The following is a 21,398-nucleotide window of genomic DNA, read 5'->3' on the forward strand; positions in this document are numbered from 1 at the left end:
TCTTTACTCTACCCTGGTCTGCTATCTCCTTCCCTCCCCTGGTGTCTACACTTCCAATGCCGGGAGATAGCTATTATCTCTCCACTTCCTCCTCTCATTAAGCATTGTTTTGCCAAACTAAACATGTTAGTTCCTTTAATCTTTTCTCCCTACGTCAGTCTCTTCAGCCCCTTTGATCAGGCTGTAGGATCTCACCTGGAGACGTTGGTTGTTTGTCTTACAGGAGCAGGGGCCATTGTGCCGGCTTTGCAAAACCAGGGCAGGGTTCTTTTGCGTGTGGCAGGGGGAGGGTCAAGGTAAATTGTCTTGGGTTCACAAATTAATCCCATCAGTGTGACACAGTAAAATTGTGTCCTCAAGTAGCCTGGTGCCATGGTCAACCAAGAGCAACGGGGCCACCAGCCACATGGGCGCTGGGGCAAGTTGGGAGGGGGGCTCGGATGTGTGCCCAAGAAGGGGTGGGCCCCAGGGCAGTCAGCTCTCAATACACCCAGACCACAGCACTGCCAACTCCCTCAGAGCCATGGGCACTTCAACTGCCCCTTTGCCCACCCTCGGCAGCAGGCCTGACCAAGAGCGCAGGCACTGCGCGGTCTGTATCAGCCATAAGTCGTCCAGCAGCTGTCCCAACAAGCCCTGCTGCCCGTGACTGACTGATCTGATTCCCAATTTAAACGCCATAGCCCCAGGCCACAAAGCCCAAGAGCCACTTTTAAAGTTCCCTGTGTTCAGCTACATGCCTGTTGCCTTCCCTTGGGTGCAATGGCCGAGCATCGCGTGCTCCCAGAGGGGGTTTGGCTGCCCTCCTGCCTGGAGGAGACAGAAAGTATTGCAAACGCCAGGGCCTGGCCAGCAGAGGCTGTGCAAGCCCACCTGATGGTGAGCCACAAAAATGTGGACATCTCTGAGGGGCTTGCTCTGGTGATGCAACCAAAGAGCTACGGCAGGAATACGCAGTAGTGCCCCATAAAAGCAAAGAGCCACGGCAGGGCACACGGCAGTGCCACAGAAAAGCAAAGAGCTACTGCAGGGCTACATGGCAGTGCCACGTAAAAGCACAGCGCTGCGGCAGTGCCACGTGAAAGCACAGAGCTGCAGCAGGGCTACACGGCAGCGCCACGTAAAAGCACAGCACTACGGCAGGGCTTCATGGCAGCGCCAAATAAAAGCAAAGAGCTATGACAGGGATACACAGCAGTGCCACGTAAAAGCACAGAGCTGCAGCAGGGCTACACAGCAGTGCCACGTAAAAGCACAGTGCTACGGCAGGGCTACACGGCAGTGCCACGTAAAAGCACAGAGCTACGGCAGGGCTACACGGCAGTGCCACGTAAAAGCACAGAGCTACGGCAGGGCTACACAGCAGTGCCACGTAAAAGCACAGAGCTACGGCAGGGCTACACAGCAGTGCCATGTAAAGCACAGAGCTACAGCAGGGCTACACAGCAGTGCCACGTAAAGCACAGAGCTACGGCAGGGCTACACAGCAGTGCCATGTAAAGCACAGAGCTACGGCAGGGCTACACGGCAGTGCCACGTAAAGCACAGAGCTACGGCAGGGCTACACGGCAGTGCCACGTAAAGCACAGAGCTACGGCAGGGCTACACGGCAGTGCCACGTAAAGCACAGAGCTACGGCAGGGCTACACGGCAGTGCCATGTAAAGCACAGAGCTACGGCAGGGCTACACGGCAGTGCCACGTAAAAGCACAGAGCTACGGCAGGGCTACACAGCAGTGCCACGTAAAGCACAGAGCTACGGCAGGGCTACACAGCAGTGCCATGTAAAGCACAGAGCTACGGCAGGGCTACACGGCAGTGCCACGTAAAGCACAGAGCTACGGCAGGGCTACACAGCAGTGCCATGTAAAGCACAGAGCTACGGCAGGGCTACACGGCAGTGCCATGTAAAAGCACAGAGCTACAGCAGGGCTACACAGCAGTGCCACGTAAAGCACAGAGCTACGGCAGGGCTACACGGCAGTGCCATGTAAAAGCACAGAGCTACAGCAGTGCCACGTAAAAGCACAGCGCTACGGCAGGCCCATCACAAGGCCAGGGTGCTGCTGCAGAGACCTGCCACTTCCTCAAGGACATGCATGTGGTTAGTGGAGAGCCCCACCCCCAGCACTCTGCAGACCTCTGTGCCTGAGACAGACCCCCCTGCCAAGGGGAGGGGGCTGTCATCCATCTGTGTCTGCAGCCAGTCCTGCCAGATGGGTCTGCTGTAAGGGGAGGCCATGCAGGTGAGCAGGGACCCAGGGCTAGGCACACGAGCCCCCGCCCAACCCTGACAGGCAGAGCCACTTCAATGAGTGTCCTCCCTGAGCTCCCCTGCCTTGCAGCAGCCGTGCTCTTCACAGACCTGTTCGCTCCTGGCCCACCCCGCAGGGAAGAAGGCCGTGCTGAGGAAGGGGTAGCTCGGTGGTTAGCGCGTTGGGAGTTCAGGCCCTCAGGAGGCCATTTAGATGTCTGGGCAAATAGATGTAAAAAAAAAAATCGGTCAGGAATGGTGCTTGGTCCTGCCAAGAGGGCAGGGAACTGGAGTCGGTGACCTCCTGAGGTCCCTTCCAGCTCTACGAGATGTGCATATCTCTATGTGTCATTATTTGCACTGTGCCCAGCCACAGGGAGGGGGCCTGGGCCAGGGCAGGTTTCTTAAAGGCAATAGGACAGGCAGCAGGCCCTGAGCTAGTTAAAAAATAACCCTACATTTAAAGGAGGAGAAAAAATAAATCATTTTTTATCATCTGCTGCGACCAGAGCCCGGCTCCATCGGCAGCACTGGAGTCTGAGCTATCCCAGCTCCGCACTGGAGAGGTGGGACTTGGGTTTATTGCTCTTGGAAACAGCTGCTGAGGCACAGGGCAAGAGCAGGTGACACTCAGCTCTGTCACGGCATCTTGCTTCCCCTTGGCTTCTGGGTGCCCAGCACCCCCATATTCTCCAGGCCAGGCTCTCCTCCGAGATGGCAGCCAGTCAATATGGAGTGGGAAGCTGAGAGACAGCTCTGGGCCTGCATTCTTCACCCCCCTTCAGAAAAGCAGCTGTCTCCATCGGCCTTGCTGCTGCAGCATTGCTTTGCCTGACACAGAACAGGGAGAATGAATTCTGCCTCTGTCCTTCTCGGCAGCACCCCCGTAGACGCTTCACTCTCTCTGCCGCCTGGCTGACAGCTGGCGGGTTGGCAGGCTCAGCTCAGCGAATGCCAGGGGCTTACCTGAGAAGAGGCAATTTAAAGAAAGGCTGCTGGTCACGTGTGCATGTGAAAGAGAAACTCTGCAAGGGCGGCCGGGTCCCTCTCTCGCTGATCATGGCGAGAGCTTTGCATTCGTCCCGCTGCTCGTCTTTGGAACTTGGGTCAGATCAGAATGGCTTTCAGTAGCTTCTAAAAGCAACAAGAAGTCCTGTGGCAACTTGGAGACCAACAGATATTTTGGAGCATAAGCTTTCATGGGCAAAGACCCACTTCATCAGACTCATGCATCTGAGGAAGCGGCTCCTTGCCCATGAAAGCGATATCTTAGTCTATAAGGTGACACAGGACTTCTCGTTGCTTTTGAAGATACAGACTAATGCAGCTACCCCTCTGATACGTTTGCTAAAAGGGCATTTAGAACGGATTGAGCCAGGGAGCCTGGACTTTTGTGTGGTTCTCACTGGACCAGCTGGTGTGAATTTTCATCCCCTCTTCCCAAGAACATGGCTTGTGGCTGAGAGTTTTAAAAGTGACTTATGAGTCTGCATCCCAGCATCCAGTGCCCAGGTTGAGACACTTGGAAGGGGCCTGAATTCCAGAGAAGGCCAAGCACATGCCCTCCGAACCCAGACCCCTTCTGGGGGGTCACAGGTTGTCCATCTTTCCCTACCTGAGAGCATGAGCAAGGCCTGTCTCTCTGTTCATCTCCTGTGCTTCTGTACATTTCCCCTCTCTGAGCCAGGCTCACGGGAGGCTTTCCTTTAGCCAGCCCCTTCCATACACTCTTCCAGCTGCCCTGCATCTTGAGGTGGGCACAAAAATCTTATTCCAGCACCCCATGCAAGGGCTTTCAATGCAGGTGGGTGGGGGGTGGCATTTTGCCAAAGCGGGTTACCATCGCCAAGTTCTGCAGGCCTTGTTGCAAACTGCCTTCTGCTCTGCTTCTAGCAAAACTCTCATGGGTGTGAGTGATGGACCTCAAAACTTGCCTGGTATTGAAAGGTGGATTTATAGGGGACAAGCACACAGCCAAGTGCAGAACTCCACCTGCTGCAGCGCGCCCGCAGGAGCCCAGCACATAGTGCGTGCATTGCCTGCAGAAATGCACCTGTAAGACGCAGTAGATGTCTTGGCTAAACTGCAACTTGCAGCTTGTAGCAGGATCTTCTCCAAGAGGGTCCAGTGAGTCAGCTCTAGTGAGCTGATCCAGCCAGCCAATGTCCCTGGGACAGTGAGGGAAACACCTTCCATGACCCAGGAGAATTGCCGCATTGAAATGGAGAGCGAAACCCCACTGGCTCGCTCTGTCCCCCGAGGGAGAACACTGATCTCCACAATGGGCGACCCTTCTCCAAAGAGCAGTTCAAAGTCAACGGGCTCCCCTTCCGCCAGGGCCTGTATATGAAAGCTGCTGGGTTGCTGCGTTTCCTGGGGGGAGGGAGTGAAAGAGCAGGTTGGGGAAGTGAGAGGGGGGCCAGGCCACAGAACAATAAATCAAAGGCAAGAGGGTGATTGTGGAGCTGAAGGAGCTTCTAAAAGTGTCCTGTCCCCAGCTGGAGCCGGGGAGGAGCAGAGGAGAATCACTTGCAATTGGAATCCTGCCGTGCCACTTCCTCAAAGCTCAGAGCCCGAGCTTCCTGCGGGCAGGGCCAGGGGGTTGGCAGAGACAGCTCTAGCTCAGACTGGGACTCCAGCCCCAGCAGACTCTGCAGCCCCTCTCTGGGTAATTTAGAAATCGCATGTGCTCCTGCAGAGAGTTACTGTCCTAATGGGCAAAGGGGCTTCACTCAAGTTATCCAGCCATTTCATTGTCTTTTCTCGCTCGCCAGAGCCTGACTGCGCAGCTGTAATGATCTTGGCGTGGCCGGCTCATGCCCCAGGTAGCTCGCAGTCTGAACACTGGGGGGAATCGTGGCCCCAGTGAAACTGACTCGGCTTTGCAGGGAATGGCAGGAGGGTCAGGGTCCCATCCTGCCTCTGATAGTTCTGCAGTTTGGTGACAGATTTAGGGCATTTTCTCCCCGGAGGTGCTGGGCAGCCTGTAGAGCCCATTGAAGCCAGCTGGAGTAAGGGTACTCAGCGCCGCTTCAGAACCCCTCCAGGCAAGGGGCAGCCCACCCGCAATAATCCAAAGCAATTGACTACCTCAGTAAAACCTTAAAAGCCTCCCCTCCCTTTGGAGCCTGCCGGCAGCTCTGGCCAAACACAAAGGAAATGAGCTTCCCGGACCTATCTCTGAGCACGGCTCCAAAGAAAGCGCCACAGCTCAGCCCGTACCAACCAGCCAGGTCAATCAGCAGGGAAGTCCCTGCTCACAGACTGGGGCTGCCAGGCTAGCCCCTTCCTCTGGAGTGACCCTGCTCCCCGCTTGCCCAGAGCCAGGGTCTGTTGCAGGTAGGTGCTGCGCCCTGACAGGAGAGTCCTATCCGTTGCAACCGCTATGTGGAAAAGTGACTCTGGGAGCAGAGGGGAGTGGTTTTGGGACATGTAATACGCCCAGGCTGGACTGCACCATTGTCAAGTGGCAATCACAATTAAAGCCCCTTTAGACGGACTCCAGAGTGACTGTGTACCCTTGTGCAGCAGGTGGGTGTGAGTGGTAGAGGCCAGGGACCCGGAAATGAGAGCAAAAGTCCCAGCCCCTTACGATTAGGACCCCAGGACCACAAATACCTGTCCACAAAACAACTGGGAGGCACCAGGGCTCTCGCCAAGGGGCTCTGACATTTTGCAGCCATCCTTTGGCGGCCCATGAAGCCGGGAGGTGAAAAGGAAAGCAATGGAGCTGCTAGGAAATGTGCACCTCTCCCTATTTAATCCAAGCTCTAGGTTCTCTGGGAGAGCAGGCCAGGGTCAATAGGGCATCTGCAAAGCCCCGTACTCCACCTGGGGGGATCTCAGTTCAGGCCCTGCAGCCAGGGGAGAGGAAGCGCCTGCCTGTCAGACTGATTACTCCTTCCCTTTGCCACAGCAACAAAGGGGGCTGATCTGCTCTGGCAATGTATTACCCATCTAAGCTGTAACCCAGCACAGAGCGGCCACACCCGCTGCTGCAGAGAAGGTCCAAAACCCAGCGATGGCCCATAGGTACTTCCCGCGCTCAGTCAGTGGTTGCCATGTGCTCCGGGCAAGGAGGCTTCAGTCCAGCATCTGAGTCCCAGGAAACAGGACTGGGGCTGTTCTCGCTCCCTGCAACCTTCTAACCCGCGAGGTCCTAGGCCCTGGTGAACTCCTGAGGCGCTGAGCTGCACGGCCCACCCAGAAAACGGGCCGAGCAGCCTTTGCAAACGTGCGCCCTTCCCTTTGCATGCCACGTCCCTTGTCCCTCTGCTGGCGGCGGGGGGGACTCCCAGCTCCCGCTCCGCCCTTGCACCCTGGCCCCTGCCAGCAGGAGGGTTTGGCAGCCTGGCCCCGAGCAGGCAAGGGGTTTGGCGCCGCACTCTGCAGCTCGCCCGCGGGAGTCCAAGCCACGTGCAAAGCAGGGGGCCGAGCAGGCCGGAGCCGGCAGCAGGGCTCGGGTGGGCCCGTGGGAGGGGAGGCTGCGGCTGGTTCCGACCAAGGTGGTTGCACGAGGCGCCCCCGCCCCCGCCCCCGGGCGCACAAAAGACTCAAGTTCATTTACAACCCATTGGTGTCATTGTGCGGAGGGGCCAATGGCCGAGCAGGGCAATTGCCAATTACCATAGCCCCGGCGAGGGAGGGGCGCCGGCGGCCGGGCCGGGCCGGCCAGTATGGAGGGGCTCCGCCAGGGCTCGCCGCGCACCAGCTGCCCGGAGCTCGCCAACATGCGGAGCAGCCGCGGGCTCGCCTAGCGCCCACCATGTTCAGCCCGGAGGCGCTGCCCGCCGCCTGCAGCCTGGGCGCGGGGCCCCTGGCGGAGGGCAGCGGCCCGGCCCCGGCCCAGCCCTTCTTCCCCTTCGCCTGCCCGGCGCTGCGAGCCGAGCCCGAGCCCCCGGCGGCCGAGCCCGGCCCGCCCAAGGCCTGGGGCCCCTTCCCCGGCCCCGAGCCCTGCCCCCAGGCGGGCCGGGCCCCCGCCCTGCTGCACGGCCGGCCGCCCCACGCGGAGGAGCCGGGCCCGGGGCAAGGGCGGCCCGGCGGCTCCCCCGAGGCCACGTGCGCCCTCCTGCCCGCCGGCCCCTACTACGCCCACCCGTGGGGCAGCCCCTTCTGGCCGGCGCTGGGGGGGCCCGGCCCGGCGGCGCCTCGCCAGAGCTTCCCGGGGCTCGGCGTGTGCCCCGTCTACCCCAGCGCCCCGCAGCAACCCAGCAGCGGCAGCTCCAGCGGGGCGGCCAGCGAGGGCGGCCAGTCCAGCGAGAGCGGGGACGAGGTAAGGACCGCGGGCTGGGCCCGGCTGCGCGCGCGGGGCGCCCTTGGCCGGCAGCGCCCGGGGGCTGCGAAGGGCCGGGCCGGGCCCCGTGGCACGGGCGAGCCAGCGCTGCCTTCCACCCCGGGGGCGCCTCTCCCCGGGGTGCGTTTCCCTGCAGGGCTGCCTGGGAAGGGCCGGCCTGGGGTGCCCCGGCTGGACGGGAGGGAGAAGGCTGCCCGCGCTGCTGGGGACAGCGCTCGTGGATGGGCTCTGCTGGCCTGAGCCTGGGGAGGTGCCCAAGTCTTTGGCTTGTCTGGCTGAGAGGCGGGGTGCAGGGGGTACGTTAAGTGGCGCCGGTGCCCCCTGCCCGCTCTGCCCAGGCCCGTGGCTCTGAAGCGCCATCGCTGCATCTCCCACGCTCGGCTTTTGCATTTCTCTGCGTTTGCCTTCCCCTCTCTGTTCCCCTCTCTCCACTCCTGCATCTCCAGGCCCCAGCTCTCAGCGCACCCCCTCCCCTGCCCTCGCCGGCTTTTCCAGTGCCAGGCTGGAGGGGACCATTATGGGTCATCTGGTCTGACCTCGGCCTGACTCATCTGTGCTGTGTGCAGGGAAGAGCTGGCTAGGGGAGTGGGACTGCCAGTGCCCCCACCCGCTCCCCTGGCACATACCCAGCAGGGCCTGCAGCTGACCCCTTCCCCTTACTAGCCTCCTGGGCGTGACCTTCCACCCTCCACCAGTGACCCAACCTTCCCTCACTCAGCCTCGCCCCCACCCCAGCTTTGGTGACCTTGTGTGTTCGTTCTTTGGGGCACCAGTCTAGTGACCCCAGCAGATCAGTGGTTCCCATGACTGACTGCACTGTGGGTCAGATCTGCTGCTCTCCCCTTCCGCTCCAGCACACCGTGGTGATGGGGCTCCTGCGTACGTGGGCCCTGGTGGCTGGGCCTTCCTCCGCCTGACAGGGAAGTTGCTGTTTCTGAGCTATTCGGGAACTGTGTATCAGGGAGGAGTCCAGAAGGCTGCTCGGGCTGTGACGGGTTCACTATAGGACAATGTTACCGTGGGCAGCTGTTTCCCACTTTGGCGACCTCCTGCCTTGCCCAGGCTCAGGAAGGAGGTTGAGTTCCTAGGGGCAGAGCTGTGCCCTGATTATACCCTGTTGGCTCTGGGCAGGTGAGTTTCACTCTCCAACCTGGTTTACTGCATTGAGCGCAATTCCAGAGCCCTGGTTTGGACAGAGCGGCCAAGCTGTGTTAGGCCCCAGGACAGGGACCCCTGCGTGCTCAGGATCCCCAGCACCACTCAGAGCTGCCTCTCCTGGGCACCCTTTGGAACATCGGCTTTCCCCTGGGCTCCCTCTGCTGGCTGCTGCAGAAAAAAAAGTCTGTTCCTCCGTGTAGTCGGTCGTGCGCTGCTCTGCGGATGCCAGCCCCCAGAGGCCAGGGCTGCCTGCGTTCAGTATTGGACGAGTATCATTTGCTTGAAATGGAATTTTAAAACTCCAGCTGTTTAGAACGTGCTGGGCTGCTTCCTCCAGATTATGATCATTTTAAAAGTGCTCAGATTCCTAACTTGCAGGTGGATTAAGCCACATCCGGTTAAGACAGGAGAACATACTGAAGCCTCTCCATGCTGTGGTTTATACTGCTTCAGCCAATCAAGAACCTGCTTGTAGTGGAAACTGGCGCAAACAGCTGTGTGTGGAGAAGCCCAGAATGGCCAGGGAAAATCTAAATTGGGCATTCCTGCTCTTTCTAAGGGGAAAATTGAGGAAGTAAATGATGGACCCAAGGGAGAACGCTTTCCTGGACTCAGGGACAAAAATTTTGCAGGGCGCAGCGGTGGATTTGTTTTTTTGTGAGTTGCTGATAGTACCAGTATCTCCCTGTGCCATCAGATGGTGAGGGTGACTAATTTTCAAACACAGCCAACTGTACAGAAGGGCTCTGAACTAATTAACCCTCTTTCATGAGCCAGGAGAGCTCCAGGTGGAGGGAAGGGTGGCTCTGATAACCTGTGTGCACAAGAACTAGCAAGTCCATTGTGTGTGGCACTGAACGGCTGTTGGAGCATAAGCTTTGGTGGGCAAAGACCCACTTTGCCACCTGCATCTGTGCTGCTGGAAGCTCTCTGGCGTAGCTGCTGCGTGCTGCTGGGGTGGACTCCCAGATGCATCTGGCAAAGTGGGTCTTTGCCTGTGCAAGCTTATGCTCCAATAAGTCTGGTAGTCTACAGGGTGCCAGAGGATTTCTTGTCTTTTGGACACAGACTAACAGGGTGACCCCTCTGATACTGCGTTGTGTGTGTTTCATTTCTGTGCAAACCTAGGGTGCCCCAGTCTCTCCTGTGCTGGACGCGTGTTGAGACTTACTGCCTGGGCGAGTGTAACCAGCCATTGTGGTGATTGCCTAGCTGTTTGTGCCGCTCTGTGCCCGTGTAAATGATGATGTAAGGTGCAGGCAGCTGGGCCCATGTTGTTTTCAGCTCAGTCTTAGATCGCAGCCGGTGACTCACTAGCAACTGTCAGCATCCTGCAGGTTATACTAGTATGGTCCAGGCGAGCCAGGGAGGTGACTGTGCACCTTCTCACAGGACGAGGTTTGCTGCTGTCAGTGCTGGCTTGGGTGCAGCCTGTCTGCCTACCGGAGAGAGGGAAGAGGAGTATGGATCCCTTTTGTTTTGTTGAGCCATGTGGCCCAGATCTTCAAAGATGTGAAGGCCCCTAAAAACCAATGGACAGTGCCATTTACTTCGGGCACAGCTCGGCTCACCTGTGGCTGGACGCTCCAGAGGGTGATCTTCCCAGGTTCGATGGAGCATGTTTCGGTGGGATGCACCTCCCAGGACGCCCCGGGGTTGTGAAGAGTAAGGGACGTCGATGGGGGTGTTTCTGTGGGGATGGCACCAAAGTTTGAGTCAAGGTGTGTTGACTCCAGTTACGCAATCAATGAATCTTAACTGGAACTTATCCCACAGTGTAGCCCTGGTGCCAGAGGTGGGTGCCTGGTGTGCTCAAGGGTAAGCACCTGCATGACTGGCAGCAGGACAATGGGTTAAAATTCAGTTTCTATTGCGAATGGTTTTTAATGGTGTCGGATCTTTATCCCTTCAGACAAAACCGCTTCAGTGTATAGAGAAGAAGGTGCAGCGATTAGGGCCCTGGGCTGACGTGCAAGAGACAAGCACGTGCTTCTGACCAAGCGGCTCTTTGCCCACAAAAGCTTATGCTCCAAAAAACCTTAGTCTGTAAGGCGCCACAGGACTTCTCGTTGCTTATGCAAGAACAGAGGCTCTGTCTACACCAGAGACCTCACAGCAGCAGAGCCAGATTGATGCAGCTGTGCTGCTGGAAGGTCTCCCGTGTAGCTGCTCTGTGCTGATGGGGAGGGCTCCCAGCTGTACAATTAACCCCTCCTTGCGGAGCAGTAGCAGCTTGGCTGTCTGCATAGGGGCAGCGGCTCTTTTCACGCCCCTACTGACAAGAGTTTTACCAGCAAAAGTGCTCGTGTGAAGGCTAGATTTAGCCTTCTGCTCCGCTGGATGTACAGTGTTGTACAGCCTTGGGTGGACTCATCCCTGCTCAGAGCACCCTGCCCTAGCTACGCCTGCCAAGAGAGCGTCTCGCCTCCGAATGGTGCTCAGCCTCCCTGCAAAGCACTCGCTGGGCCCGCAGGACTCACGGACACAGGGCTTCCTCTGCCAGGAGAGTGGTCAGCATAAATGTGTATCTCGGGTGTGGATTTTCCACACCCCAGAAGCTGGGCCTCAAGCTCCCTTTCTCCATTCCCCACGCTGGGGATGATAAGGCATTAAATGTCAGCAGGTTGCTCGGTCGTGTCTGAGAGTCCCTGACAGATAGTGTTAACAATGCCAGCTGAGCTCCCTCTCCTGTGTTATCAACTTGACTGTGAACGAAACAGGCCAAAGTGTGTAGGTCTGTAAAACCCTGTAGGTGGGGTGCTCAGCAGCACTGAAGGACTTGTGCTCCCAGGTCACTGTTCACTTCCCACTGCAAACCGGAGGTGGGGAGGTTCAGCCTGCTGCCAGCACTGTGGCTTTCTTGACTTGTGGAGGTGCAGCTTCTCGGAAGTGGCCTTGGTGGCTATTGGCAGTTGTTTGTGGTGTCCTCAGTATGAGGCTAAGAGCGAGAACTTGTATTTTAATTATGAGTTTTACCCACCCTGTCTTGGGCAGCTCACTCTGCAGACACTTTGGGGAAGAGAGATTGTGCTGCCCCTTCCCTACTGTAGTCCTGTGTCTTTCCTGCCAGACACCCTCCCGCACCCCCGGTGGGAGATCGGGGCTTTGCTGTCTTGCGCTGCCGTGGGTGGCCTGAGGGACAGTCCAGTTGGGAGTTCAGCGATGAGCAGTGTGGGGCATAAGCCCACTGCATGGATCCCAACAAAGCTGACCCAGAGGAAAGCAGCAGTGGTTCGGTGTGGGGTGGTTGGCCTCCCCGCAGGCCAGCCCTTGCTCTGTCCACATGAACAAATGGAGCTGGGCTGAGCCCTCTCACCTGCCATGCAAGCCCTGTGGAGCCTGGTTGCAGCGGTACTCCAGGGCTCCAGCTGGTTAGGCCTTGGGTTTGCATCCACCCCAACATGCCTCTCTCCTTGCCAGCCCCCGCCCGGGGCTCGTCCCACCCTCAGAGGAAGAAATGGGCTTTGTGTCTTTGCCAGGACACCCCTCCCACCTCGGAGGAGCTGGAGCAGTTTGCCAAAGACCTCAAGCACAAGCGCATCACCCTGGGGTTCACCCAGGCTGACGTGGGCATGGCTCTGGGGACTCTCTATGGTGAGCATTCCTTTCTCACGCACCCAGGCAGGCCCCGCAGGTCTCTGGCTGGGTCCAGGTGGGGCGGGGGCACAGCCTCTTCTCCAGTTGGCTGTTTGTTGCAGTGGGCCCCGGGGAGCAGTGTGGTGATTCCAGGGGACCCCAGCGGCTAACCCCTCCCTCCAGGCAGTGCAGGGATAGCAGAATCACAAGAGGAGATGGGGACCCTGGGGTGGAGGGAGCAGCGCCACGGACTCAGATCCAGCTGTAGTGGGGGAAGGGAGCGAATCCGGCACCCCGATGCCCCTTGAGCCCTCACATAAGGGAGAGGGGCAGGAGCGCCCCCTCCATGCCAGGCGGGAGGGGAAGGGAGCTGACAGCCCTTGTCTGACTCCCTGCTCCAGGGTGGGAAGGTGAAGTTGGGAGGCATCTCCCACGTGTGGCTGCAGCCCCCGGAGTCGTGGCTGCTCCGTACATGGGTCAGGCGGTGGCCAGGTTTTCCCTCCCTGGCTGAGTAGAGGCTCAGGCGCCTGCAGAGAATGGTGTTCTCTCTCTCTCTCTCTCTCCCCCAGGGAAGATGTTTAGCCAGACGACAATTTGCCGCTTCGAAGCTCTCCAGCTCAGCTTCAAGAACATGTGCAAGCTGAAACCACTGCTGCAGCGCTGGCTCAACGAGGCGGAGAACAGCGACAGCCTGCAAGAGGTAAGTGGGGTGGGGAGGCCGGACAGGCCTGGGCTTAGCCCAGGGGCCAGGACCAGCCACTTCTGAGCAAGGTGTCAGTGACGCTCCTGGGCAGCTGTAGAAGTAACCTCGTTGCAGGGCAGGGCCCTTCCTGAGCCCCCCAGGCAGGGCGTGAGCCTGGACCTGTTGTACCCTTTCGGCTGTGACTTGGGAGAGCAGCTGGGGTAAGGAGCCTTTTTTGGGTCAGGGGCTGCTACCCACAAAAGCATCAGTCAGGAGCCACACGAGTGAGAAGCAGAAAACTCACCAACGCGAGCAGCGCCACGCCCTCCCGGGTGAGGTCCCCAACTGAAAAGCGCACGCGAACAAGACAGTCCCCACGTTCCCCTCATGCCCCAGCCCCAGAGCCGAGGGGGGCCAGGGCTAGTCCGTGTTGTGGGCCTCTCTAGGCTCTGGTGTTTGGCCAAAACAGAGGGGTTCAGTGAGGGAGGAGCTGCCAGGAAGTGGGCTGTGGGTGTGGGGCCTGGGCGGGAGGGTGCAGGAGTGGGGAGATGAGGGGGTGGGGGGCACAGGAGGGGGTGGGATGTCTGGTCGGGAGGGGCACAGGAGTGCAGAGTGGGGGGTATGGGGGGGTCTGGTTGGGGGGCACAGGAGTGGGATGGGGGTGCAGGACGGGGGAGAGGTAGGGGTCTGGGCAGGAGGGGCACGGGAGTGGGGAGATGGGAGAGCGGGGGGCACAGGAGGGGCGTGGGGTGGGGAGATGGGAGAGCGGGGGGCACAGGAGGGGTGGGGGGTCTGGTTGGGGGCGCAGGAGTGGGCTGGGGATGGGGGTGCAGGATGGGGGGTCTGGGCGAGAGGGGTGTGGGAGTGGGGAGATGGGGGCACAGGTGTAGGCTGGGGCTGGGGGTGCAGGATGGGGGAGAGGTGGGGGTCTGGGCGGGAGGGGTGTGGGAGTGGGGAGATGGGAGAGCGGGGGGGCACAGAAGGGGTAGGGGGGTTTGGTTGTGGGGCACAGGAGTGGGCTGGGGGTGCAGGACGGGAGAGAGGTGGGGGTTTGGGCGGGAGGGGTGCAGGAGTGGGGAGATGGAGGAGCGGGGGCGCAGGAGTGGGATGGGGGTGCAGGGTGGGGGTCTGGGCGAGAGGGGTGTGGGAGTGGGGAGATGGGGGCACAGGTGTAGGCTGGGGATGGGGGTGCAGGATGGGGGAGAGGTGGGGGTCTGGGCGGGAGGGGTGTGGGAGTGGGGAGATGGGAGAGCGGGGGGGCACAGAAGGGGGTAGGGGGGTTTGGTTGTGGGGCACAGGAGTGGGCTGGGGGTGCAGGACGGGGGAGAGGTGGGGGTTTGGGCGGGAGGGGTGCAGGAGTGGGGAGATGGAGCAGCGGGGGCGCAGGAGTGGGATGGGGGTGCAGGGTGGGGGTCTGGGCAGGAGGGGAGCGGGAGTGGGGAGATGGGGGCACGGGGGGGTCTGGTTGGGGGGCACAGGAGTGGGCTGGGGCTGGGGGTGCAGGATGGGGGGCTGGGCGGGAGGGGCGCGGGAGCAGTCCAAAGGCACAGGGTCTTGTTGATGGGGCACTGGCAGCTCCACAGGGGTGCACATGGCTCCTTCCCTAGAGGTCTTTTAAGTTCCACTTTGACAAAGCCCTGGCTGGGATGAGCTAGTTGGGACTGGCCCTTTGAAAGGCAGGGGTTGGACTTGAGGACCTTCTGAGGTGCCTTCCAAACCTAAGCGTCTGTCTCAGTAAATCTGTTAGTCGTTAAGGTGCTGCGGGGTTCCTCAGTGGTTTTGAGTTGAGATTTCCTGAGTGGCGCTGTGCGGTCCCTGGGATATTTTGCTCATCAGCAGTTTGTTCCAGCAGATCCTCTTTCGAATCCCCAGCCATTGACCTGAGAGCAGCTCACGGCTGGGAGGTCCCTGACATACAACGAGGCAAAGAAATTGTAACTTTTCCACAATCTTTCTTCATTCCTTCCTTCGCTTCCTGGCCAGGCCAGCAGAGCCGCCATTCTGCAGCGTCCCTTGCAGTTGTCTTGCTCTGATGTGCCTGGAAGATGGCCCCTCCCGTAGGCCTGAGCTCTTCCCCGGAGCGGCCAGGTGTGAGCACATTGGTCAGGCTGCAGCCCTGGTAAATGCAGCGACAGTCCTGGCCAGTGGTTTGGGGGAGGCTGTGACACAGTGGGGGAGGTGGGGTCCTGCCCCTGAGGGGGGTGTTACAGAGCAAGCCCAACCTGCAGCGGCTGCAGCTGGCCTGTTGGCATGGCCCTCTCCCCATGATGCCCAGTCTTGCTAAGGCCCCTTCCTCAGCCTAGAGGGAGGGGCTACGAGACCCACACTCAGCCCAGCGCTGGGGACAACTGATGAAAATCGGGGATGGGCAGTGCAGGCTGCAGGCTCAGAATGAGGGAAGTGGAGGTCAGAGAGGGAAGAGCTTTACAATCATTGTTTGGTGGAAAATGTACCAAGACTCCCAATAAATGTAGTTTGCAGCAGATTCTTCAACCGGCTCTGACCCCGGAGAAGCTGGATGTTCTGACGGCCTCCAGAGGCAGTCAGGGTAGAGGTCCGCTGTTGCTGGTGGCTCTGGAGAGGGGCCCCCGTCTCTTTAATGTTACAGCCGTAGTCAGTGGAGTGCCTTTGAGACTGATGGATTACCACAGCACGAGGACCAGGGCTGAATCTGAGACCGTTTTCTGTATCCTGGGTGAGAGGGGGACCACTCTTGAGCCGTGTCCTCTTCAGCTCCTTGCCGAGGAAGACCTGGAGCTGACAGTTATTCCTGGGGCTCCGCTGGCACTCTTCAGCTGACCGGGGACATGGTATAGTGAAACCTTGCAGGGGAGCTGGGTTTTCCATGCATGCGCTTCCCAGAGCGGGAGGTGGGTACCAGGCAGAAGGTCCGTGGTGCCTTGCCCAGACGCTGCAGTTACAAGAGGCGCTGCAAAGTGAACAACAGGAAGATCACAGGTGAAATCTCGGCCCTGTTGAAATCTGCAAATTTTGATGTCCTCGCTTCCAGTGAGGAGCAGCTGCAGAAAAGCTGAAAACCAGGGATTTCTCCTTCATAGAATCATAGACTACTAGGACTGGAAAGGGACCTCGAGAGGCCATCGAATTCTGCCCCCTGTGCTCCTTAATCCCATGGTGCGTAGCAGCTTCTTCTGGCTGAGCAGGAGAAAGAAAGGAGAATCGGAGGGTGCTGCGCCCATCAGAATGCAGCTAAAGCCTAAGTGGTGGCTGCTAATTGCTGAATGAGTGGTGGATAAATGCAGTGGGCCCTAGTCTTAATGCCGCGTAGATCCCCCGTAAAGGAAAGGACGGAGGGGGACTTCCCCAAGGGGAAAGGAGGAGCTGATGAAATTATAAGCAATTTGTATCTTTTCTTGCACTTTGCTGCAGGCTTGACCCTGCTTCCATTGCTTCCTTTTGGACCTGGCTTCTCTCCCCAGCTGTCCGTGACGGGAATTCATGCTACCGTAAATTTTGTAGACCAGGTAGAAAGATGCAGTTTTGTGGGCTGCAGCGAAATCCATAGCAAATCAACATGAGCGCAGAAAACTGTTGAGCCAGATTAGATCAGTGTCCCCATCGCTCTGTTGTGTGTCTCCAAACATCGCTTTAACCAGCTGTGAAGCAAACACAGCATTCAGCCCTGTGGCTGTTTGGGGAGGATTCACCGATCCACTGTCCTTTTTGCTCCACTCAGAACTGCCTCTCGGAGGTGGGGGTGGTGAGTTTTCACTGATTCGCAGCACATTGAATTGGCGTCTCTCAGCTCTGGTCCTCAGCCAAGCTGGCGTGTGACCCGAGGAGCTGGGAACAGGGTCCATGGGGATGACAGCTGACCACGTGCCATGGTTCTTGTGGGTTTGTCTCTCTTGCTTTCCAGCTGTGCAATGCTGAGCAAGTGCTGGCCCAGGCCCGGAAGAGGAAGCGCAGGACCAGCATTGAGAACAATGTCAGGGGCACGTTGGAGAGCTTCTTCCGCAAGTGCGTGAAGCCGAGTCCCCAGCAGATCTCGCAGATCGCCGAGGAGCTCGGCCTGGACAAAGATGTAGGTTGGGCTGGCGCCCTGCCCTGGTGCGGGGAGGGCAGGCTCAGAGGCAGGGTCCCTAGGAACGGCTCCAATGCCTGCCCTCTCGGGGTGCTCCGCACGTCTGCAGGGCTGGTGGAAAATTTCCCCCCCGAGCTGGTTTTAAGGAGAAGATTGGCTTTACAACTGAAACAAAATACTCGCCAAATGGCTGTTTCCACAGGCGGGTTTTTAGTTAAAAAATCCAGCGTTGTCCTTGTGGAAGGGCAGCTCTGGTACCTCTTTGGAGCCCTAGTTGAGCTTCCACATCTCCCTGTTCTCCTTTATGAGCCGGGTGGCCCAGCCAGCCTACGTCTCCCATGGTGCACCATGGCTGAGGAGGCCCACAAGGCACCGCCTCCCAGGCTGTGGGGTACACTGGTGCTGTAGTCCAGCCTAGAGAGGATGGGGCGGGACTCCTGGCTCCCAAACGCCAAGTCCCGTTAATGAAAGAGTCTGATTTGCGAGCAGACATTTAAATTTTCCTTTGAAAACTTGGATGCGATGTCTTGGACCAGCTGGGACCCAGACTTCCCTCTGGAGGTGAGCAGGCACCACGCTCCTGCCCCAAGAGACCTAGCACAAAGCAAGGCAGCAATAGGAGTGTGTTAGCACCCGCTACTACCCCCACCTCACGCCTGTCTGAGGGTCTGGCCGGCTGTACTGAGAGTGCACATGGGCTCCCTGGGAGCCAAATGTCTGCCAAATCGGGCGGTACCAGCAGGTGGGATTAGACCCCAGGTTGCCTCCACTAGTGGATGCGCCTGGTGAAGGAATGGAGCTTGGTTGCAGGGCAGCCTCATTCGTGGTGGGGTCCCTCAGGGTGTCATGGGGCCCTGCAGAGGTCCAGCCGTCTGTCTGACAGCCCAAAGTGCTCCCAGCTGAGTGGGGAGTCTGCAGGCCCTGCAGGGTGGAGAGAAGGGAGAAAAGAGCCCTCTGGGAAAGACCTGGGAGCTCCCAGCTGGGCCAGATGCTCCCGGGCACCTTGCTCTTTGCTGCAGGTGGGGTTGGCGGGGCTCTGCCCCCTAGGGAGAGGCTTCACTGGCTGGGCTGATCGATCTCCCCTTTGTGCCTTCTCCCATCTCCGCCCAGGTGGTGCGGGTCTGGTTCTGCAACCGACGTCAGAAGGGCAAGCGGCTGCTGCTGCCCTTCGGCGATGAGAACGAGGGAGCCCCGTACGACATGAGCCCGGGCCTGGCGCACCCAGCCCTGCCCGCTGCCGTGAGCTCCCCAGCATATCCCCCAGCCCCTCTGGCCTCGTCCCCTTCCAGCTACATGCCGGCTTTCCACAAAGGCGAGGTCTTCCCGCAAGCTTTGCACCCGGCGGTCTCCATGGGGAACAGCGGCAACTGAGCCTGGGAGCCGGGCGGAGGTGTCTGCGTGCCGGTGCTGCTTGGTGGTTCCCCGGAGAGAGCAGCGCCCTAGAGACCGTCCAGCTGCACCCCAGTGCCTGACTTGGGGGTTTGGGGGGAGGGCGGGGGTCACTGTGCTTATTTGCCTTGTGGGTGAGGGTGAGGGGCGGCAAGCCAGGCGGAGGGAGCGGCTCACCCTGGGCTCGGGGGACATCTCTGTCCTTCCCACCCATCGAATTGCTCCCACTGCAAGGAGCCTGCGTCCCATGGGGGGAGCTGACCCCCTGGTTGATCTACCTATCCTGCCCCTCCCCTGGGGTGGGGCCTCGTCATTCATGTGCAAACGGCATTTTATATATTGCTAGTTGGAGAAGGAAAAAAAGCCCTTTTTAGCCATTTCTAGTTTTAAAATGCTCTGTCTCTGTGTGTCTGTTGCATTCAGCAGGGCTGTGCTAGCCCTGGGGCCATTGTCCGCAGGGGTGCCGAGTCCCAGGCACCCGTTATCCTGGGCGTTTGCAAGGAGCCGAAGGGGGTTAGGGTGCCCGTTGCGTGCTGTCGGGGGCTCGGCCCTCCACTCTCCTAGGCAGGTGCCAGCCTGCGGCTCAGCCTTGCTCCCCAGGCTTGTACGCACGCTTGATCTCAGCCAGTTTTCGTTTTCCAAGGAGAATGTTTCGCTGAGCAGTTCAACCCCCATCTTCCTCATGGGCCATCCCTGCCTGTCTGTCTAGCAGATGCTTCAGCTGCCTGGTCTTCTACCAACTGTGTCCCTCAGGAGCCCTGGGCCGGACAAGCTTCCACATGGTATCAGGGGACTAGGCGTCTCTGCTGGCTGGGTTACTCCACTGTACAGCTGCCAAGGCCTGTGACTGCTCTGGGCCGCTAGGGTTTCTAAAGGGCAGAAAGAGGTTGGAATTACCTCTGTGCTCCTCGTTTCTGAATCCCGGGCTGCTCTTTGTGGCGAGGTGCCCGTCAGCCCCCTGGCTACTGAGTTCATAATGTCCTTCTAGTAACTAAATGCCTGCGCAGGGCATAAGAGCAAGCGGAGGCTTGCCTGCCGCTGCCTGGGTTTGGTGCTGGTAAGGCAGGTGGCCCCTGCAGGCTGCACTCTGCTCCGTAGGGCATAGACTCTCTGTGAAGAAGCTTCTGCGTCTGACGCCCTGGGCGATGCTGACTCGGCGAAGCACTGGAAGGGGGCAGAGGTGCTTCCCCACTGCCTGGCTCTGCACAGCCGTGATTGCACCCCCTGCCAGGAGAGTGACACACCTGCTAGCAGGAGCCCTGCTGGGATTTACAGCCTGGCAAGAGGGGCTCGGGTAGAAGATGCTTTGGATCGTAACAGTAACAAAGCCCTTTTCCGAGCCTCTGGCTGCTTGCCAGGCTGTGCAGGGTTCTACCTCTGTCCCGATCTCTCGGCGCACTGTGGGAACCGGCACAGGTGTCAAAGGGGCCGGGGAAGGAGGGGGGCACTCCCCAAGCTCCACCCAGGGAAATGACCGAATGCAGCGCTGGGTTCAGAAGCTGGTGCTGATGTTCTGGGCCCGACCGTACATGTGCTGTGGGCTGGGCAGGGTTCAGACATGCTGCTGGGCTCTCCCTGCCTCTCCTTGGTGGTGTCCATGCCTGGCCAGGAAGCTCAGGCTTCACTGCCTCTGTGGCAAGAAACATAAGCAGTTAAGAACATCAGAACAGCTACCCTGGGTCAGCCCAATGGTCCATCTCGGCCAGTGTCCTGGCCTGCCGGGGGCCAATGCCAGGTGCTCGGAGGGAATGAAGGGAACAGTAGTTAGCAGAATGCGTCTCCCTCACTGTGCCGCAGACCCCGGAGGTAGCAATGACCCGTGTCCCTTCCTGGCTAGGGACCCCAGAGCCGAGGTTGCGTCTCCTACAACTTGGGCTAGTAGCCACTGAAAGACAGGCCCCATTCCTTCAATCCATGTCTAGCTTTGCCCCCGCGTAGCCTGGGAACATGTTCAGCAGCTTGGCTGTGTGTGGGGTGAAGAACTTCCCTGTGTTCCTTTTAAACCTGGTGACCCCGGTACCTGTGTTCTCTAGTCTCCTTACTGTCTCTGCCCCCTTTGGGGTCTGGTCTGGGGGATGTCTGGCAGACCTCCCCTTGGGCTCCCAGTCTTTTCACCTGTCTCCAGATGGAACCTGTTCCTCACTGTGCTAATCCCTCTTCTCGCCCTTCTCTGTACCTGCACCGTTTCTAGTGCACCGTTTCTGAGACGGGATGACAAGTGCTCCACGCGTGGGCGTGCTGTGCATTCCACATGGCATGGCACTTCCTGTCCTGTTACCTCTGCCTTTCCTAATGCTTTTTAACTTAGCTGGCTTGTTTGCTGCTGCACATTGAGGGAGGTTTTCGGAGAACTGTCTTACCTTGGCTCCAAGCCTCTTGATAACCGCTAATTTAGACTCCAGTCATCTTGTGCATCTAATTGGGATTAAGTTGTCCAACGTACATTTATCTACGGTTACGTTCAGCTGCCATTTCGTTGCCTGGGCCGGTTTTGTGAGCACCTCTAGGAACTTTCCAGGCCGTTTTGGACTTAATTGTCATGAGCAGTTTTGTGTCGCTGTGAACTTTGCCCGCTCTGTTTACCCCTTTTCCAGAGTGTTTGAGTCAGTCGAGTGGACGGTTCCGTACAGCTCTTCATTTCCTGCTTTGCGCTGCCAAAACAGCTGATTTATTCCCACCCTTCCTTTTGTTGTCTTAACCAGTTACCCGGTTGGGACAGGACTTTCTGCTCTTGTGGCGGCTTACTTTGCTTAAGAGCATTTGACGCGAGGCGCTGTCAGAAAGTCCAGTACACAGTACCGCTGAATTCCCCTCTGCCACGGGCTTGTTCCCCCCTCCCGGCTAGGTACGATTTCCTTTACAAAGTCGCAGTGACTCTTCCCCAACGCTGCGTTCATCCGTGTGTCTGACCGTTCTAATATTGACTCTGGTTTTATCAGTTGGCCTGGCACTGCTGGTCTGTGTGCCAGGATGGCTTCTGGAACCTTGCTGAGGAAGTGGT

The 21,398-nt window shown here is 58.8% G+C and overlaps 1 protein-coding gene across 1 annotated transcript; it reads left to right on the forward strand.

Annotated features, from left to right (window-relative positions):
- Positions 1–7,019: 7,019 nt before the first annotated feature.
- LOC142023887 (POU domain, class 5, transcription factor 3-like) lies at positions 7,020–18,379 on the forward strand. Its single transcript, XM_075015303.1, has 5 exons — positions 7,020–7,526; positions 12,185–12,299; positions 12,851–12,981; positions 16,844–17,008; positions 18,119–18,379. The coding sequence occupies exons 1-5, from the start codon at positions 7,020–7,022 to the stop codon at positions 18,377–18,379; spliced, it is 1,179 nt and encodes a 392-aa protein (XP_074871404.1).
- The last annotated feature ends 3,019 nt before the right edge of the window (positions 18,380–21,398 follow it).

Source organism: Carettochelys insculpta, chromosome 21, assembly GCF_033958435.1.
Source record: "Carettochelys insculpta isolate YL-2023 chromosome 21, ASM3395843v1, whole genome shotgun sequence".
In the NCBI taxonomy this organism is placed as follows: domain Eukaryota; kingdom Metazoa; phylum Chordata; order Testudines; family Carettochelyidae; genus Carettochelys; species Carettochelys insculpta.

Coding starts and splice junctions, on each gene's coding strand:
- LOC142023887 (XM_075015303.1), top strand. CDS start 7,020: ATGTTCAGCCCGGAGGCGCTGCCCGCCGCCTGCAGCCTGGGCGCGGGG. Junction 7,527..12,184: donor CCAGCGAGAGCGGGGACGAG/GTAAGGACCGCG, acceptor TGTCTTTGCCAG/GACACCCCTCCCACCTCGGA. Junction 12,982..16,843: donor ACAGCGACAGCCTGCAAGAG/GTAAGTGGGGTG, acceptor CTTGCTTTCCAG/CTGTGCAATGCTGAGCAAGT.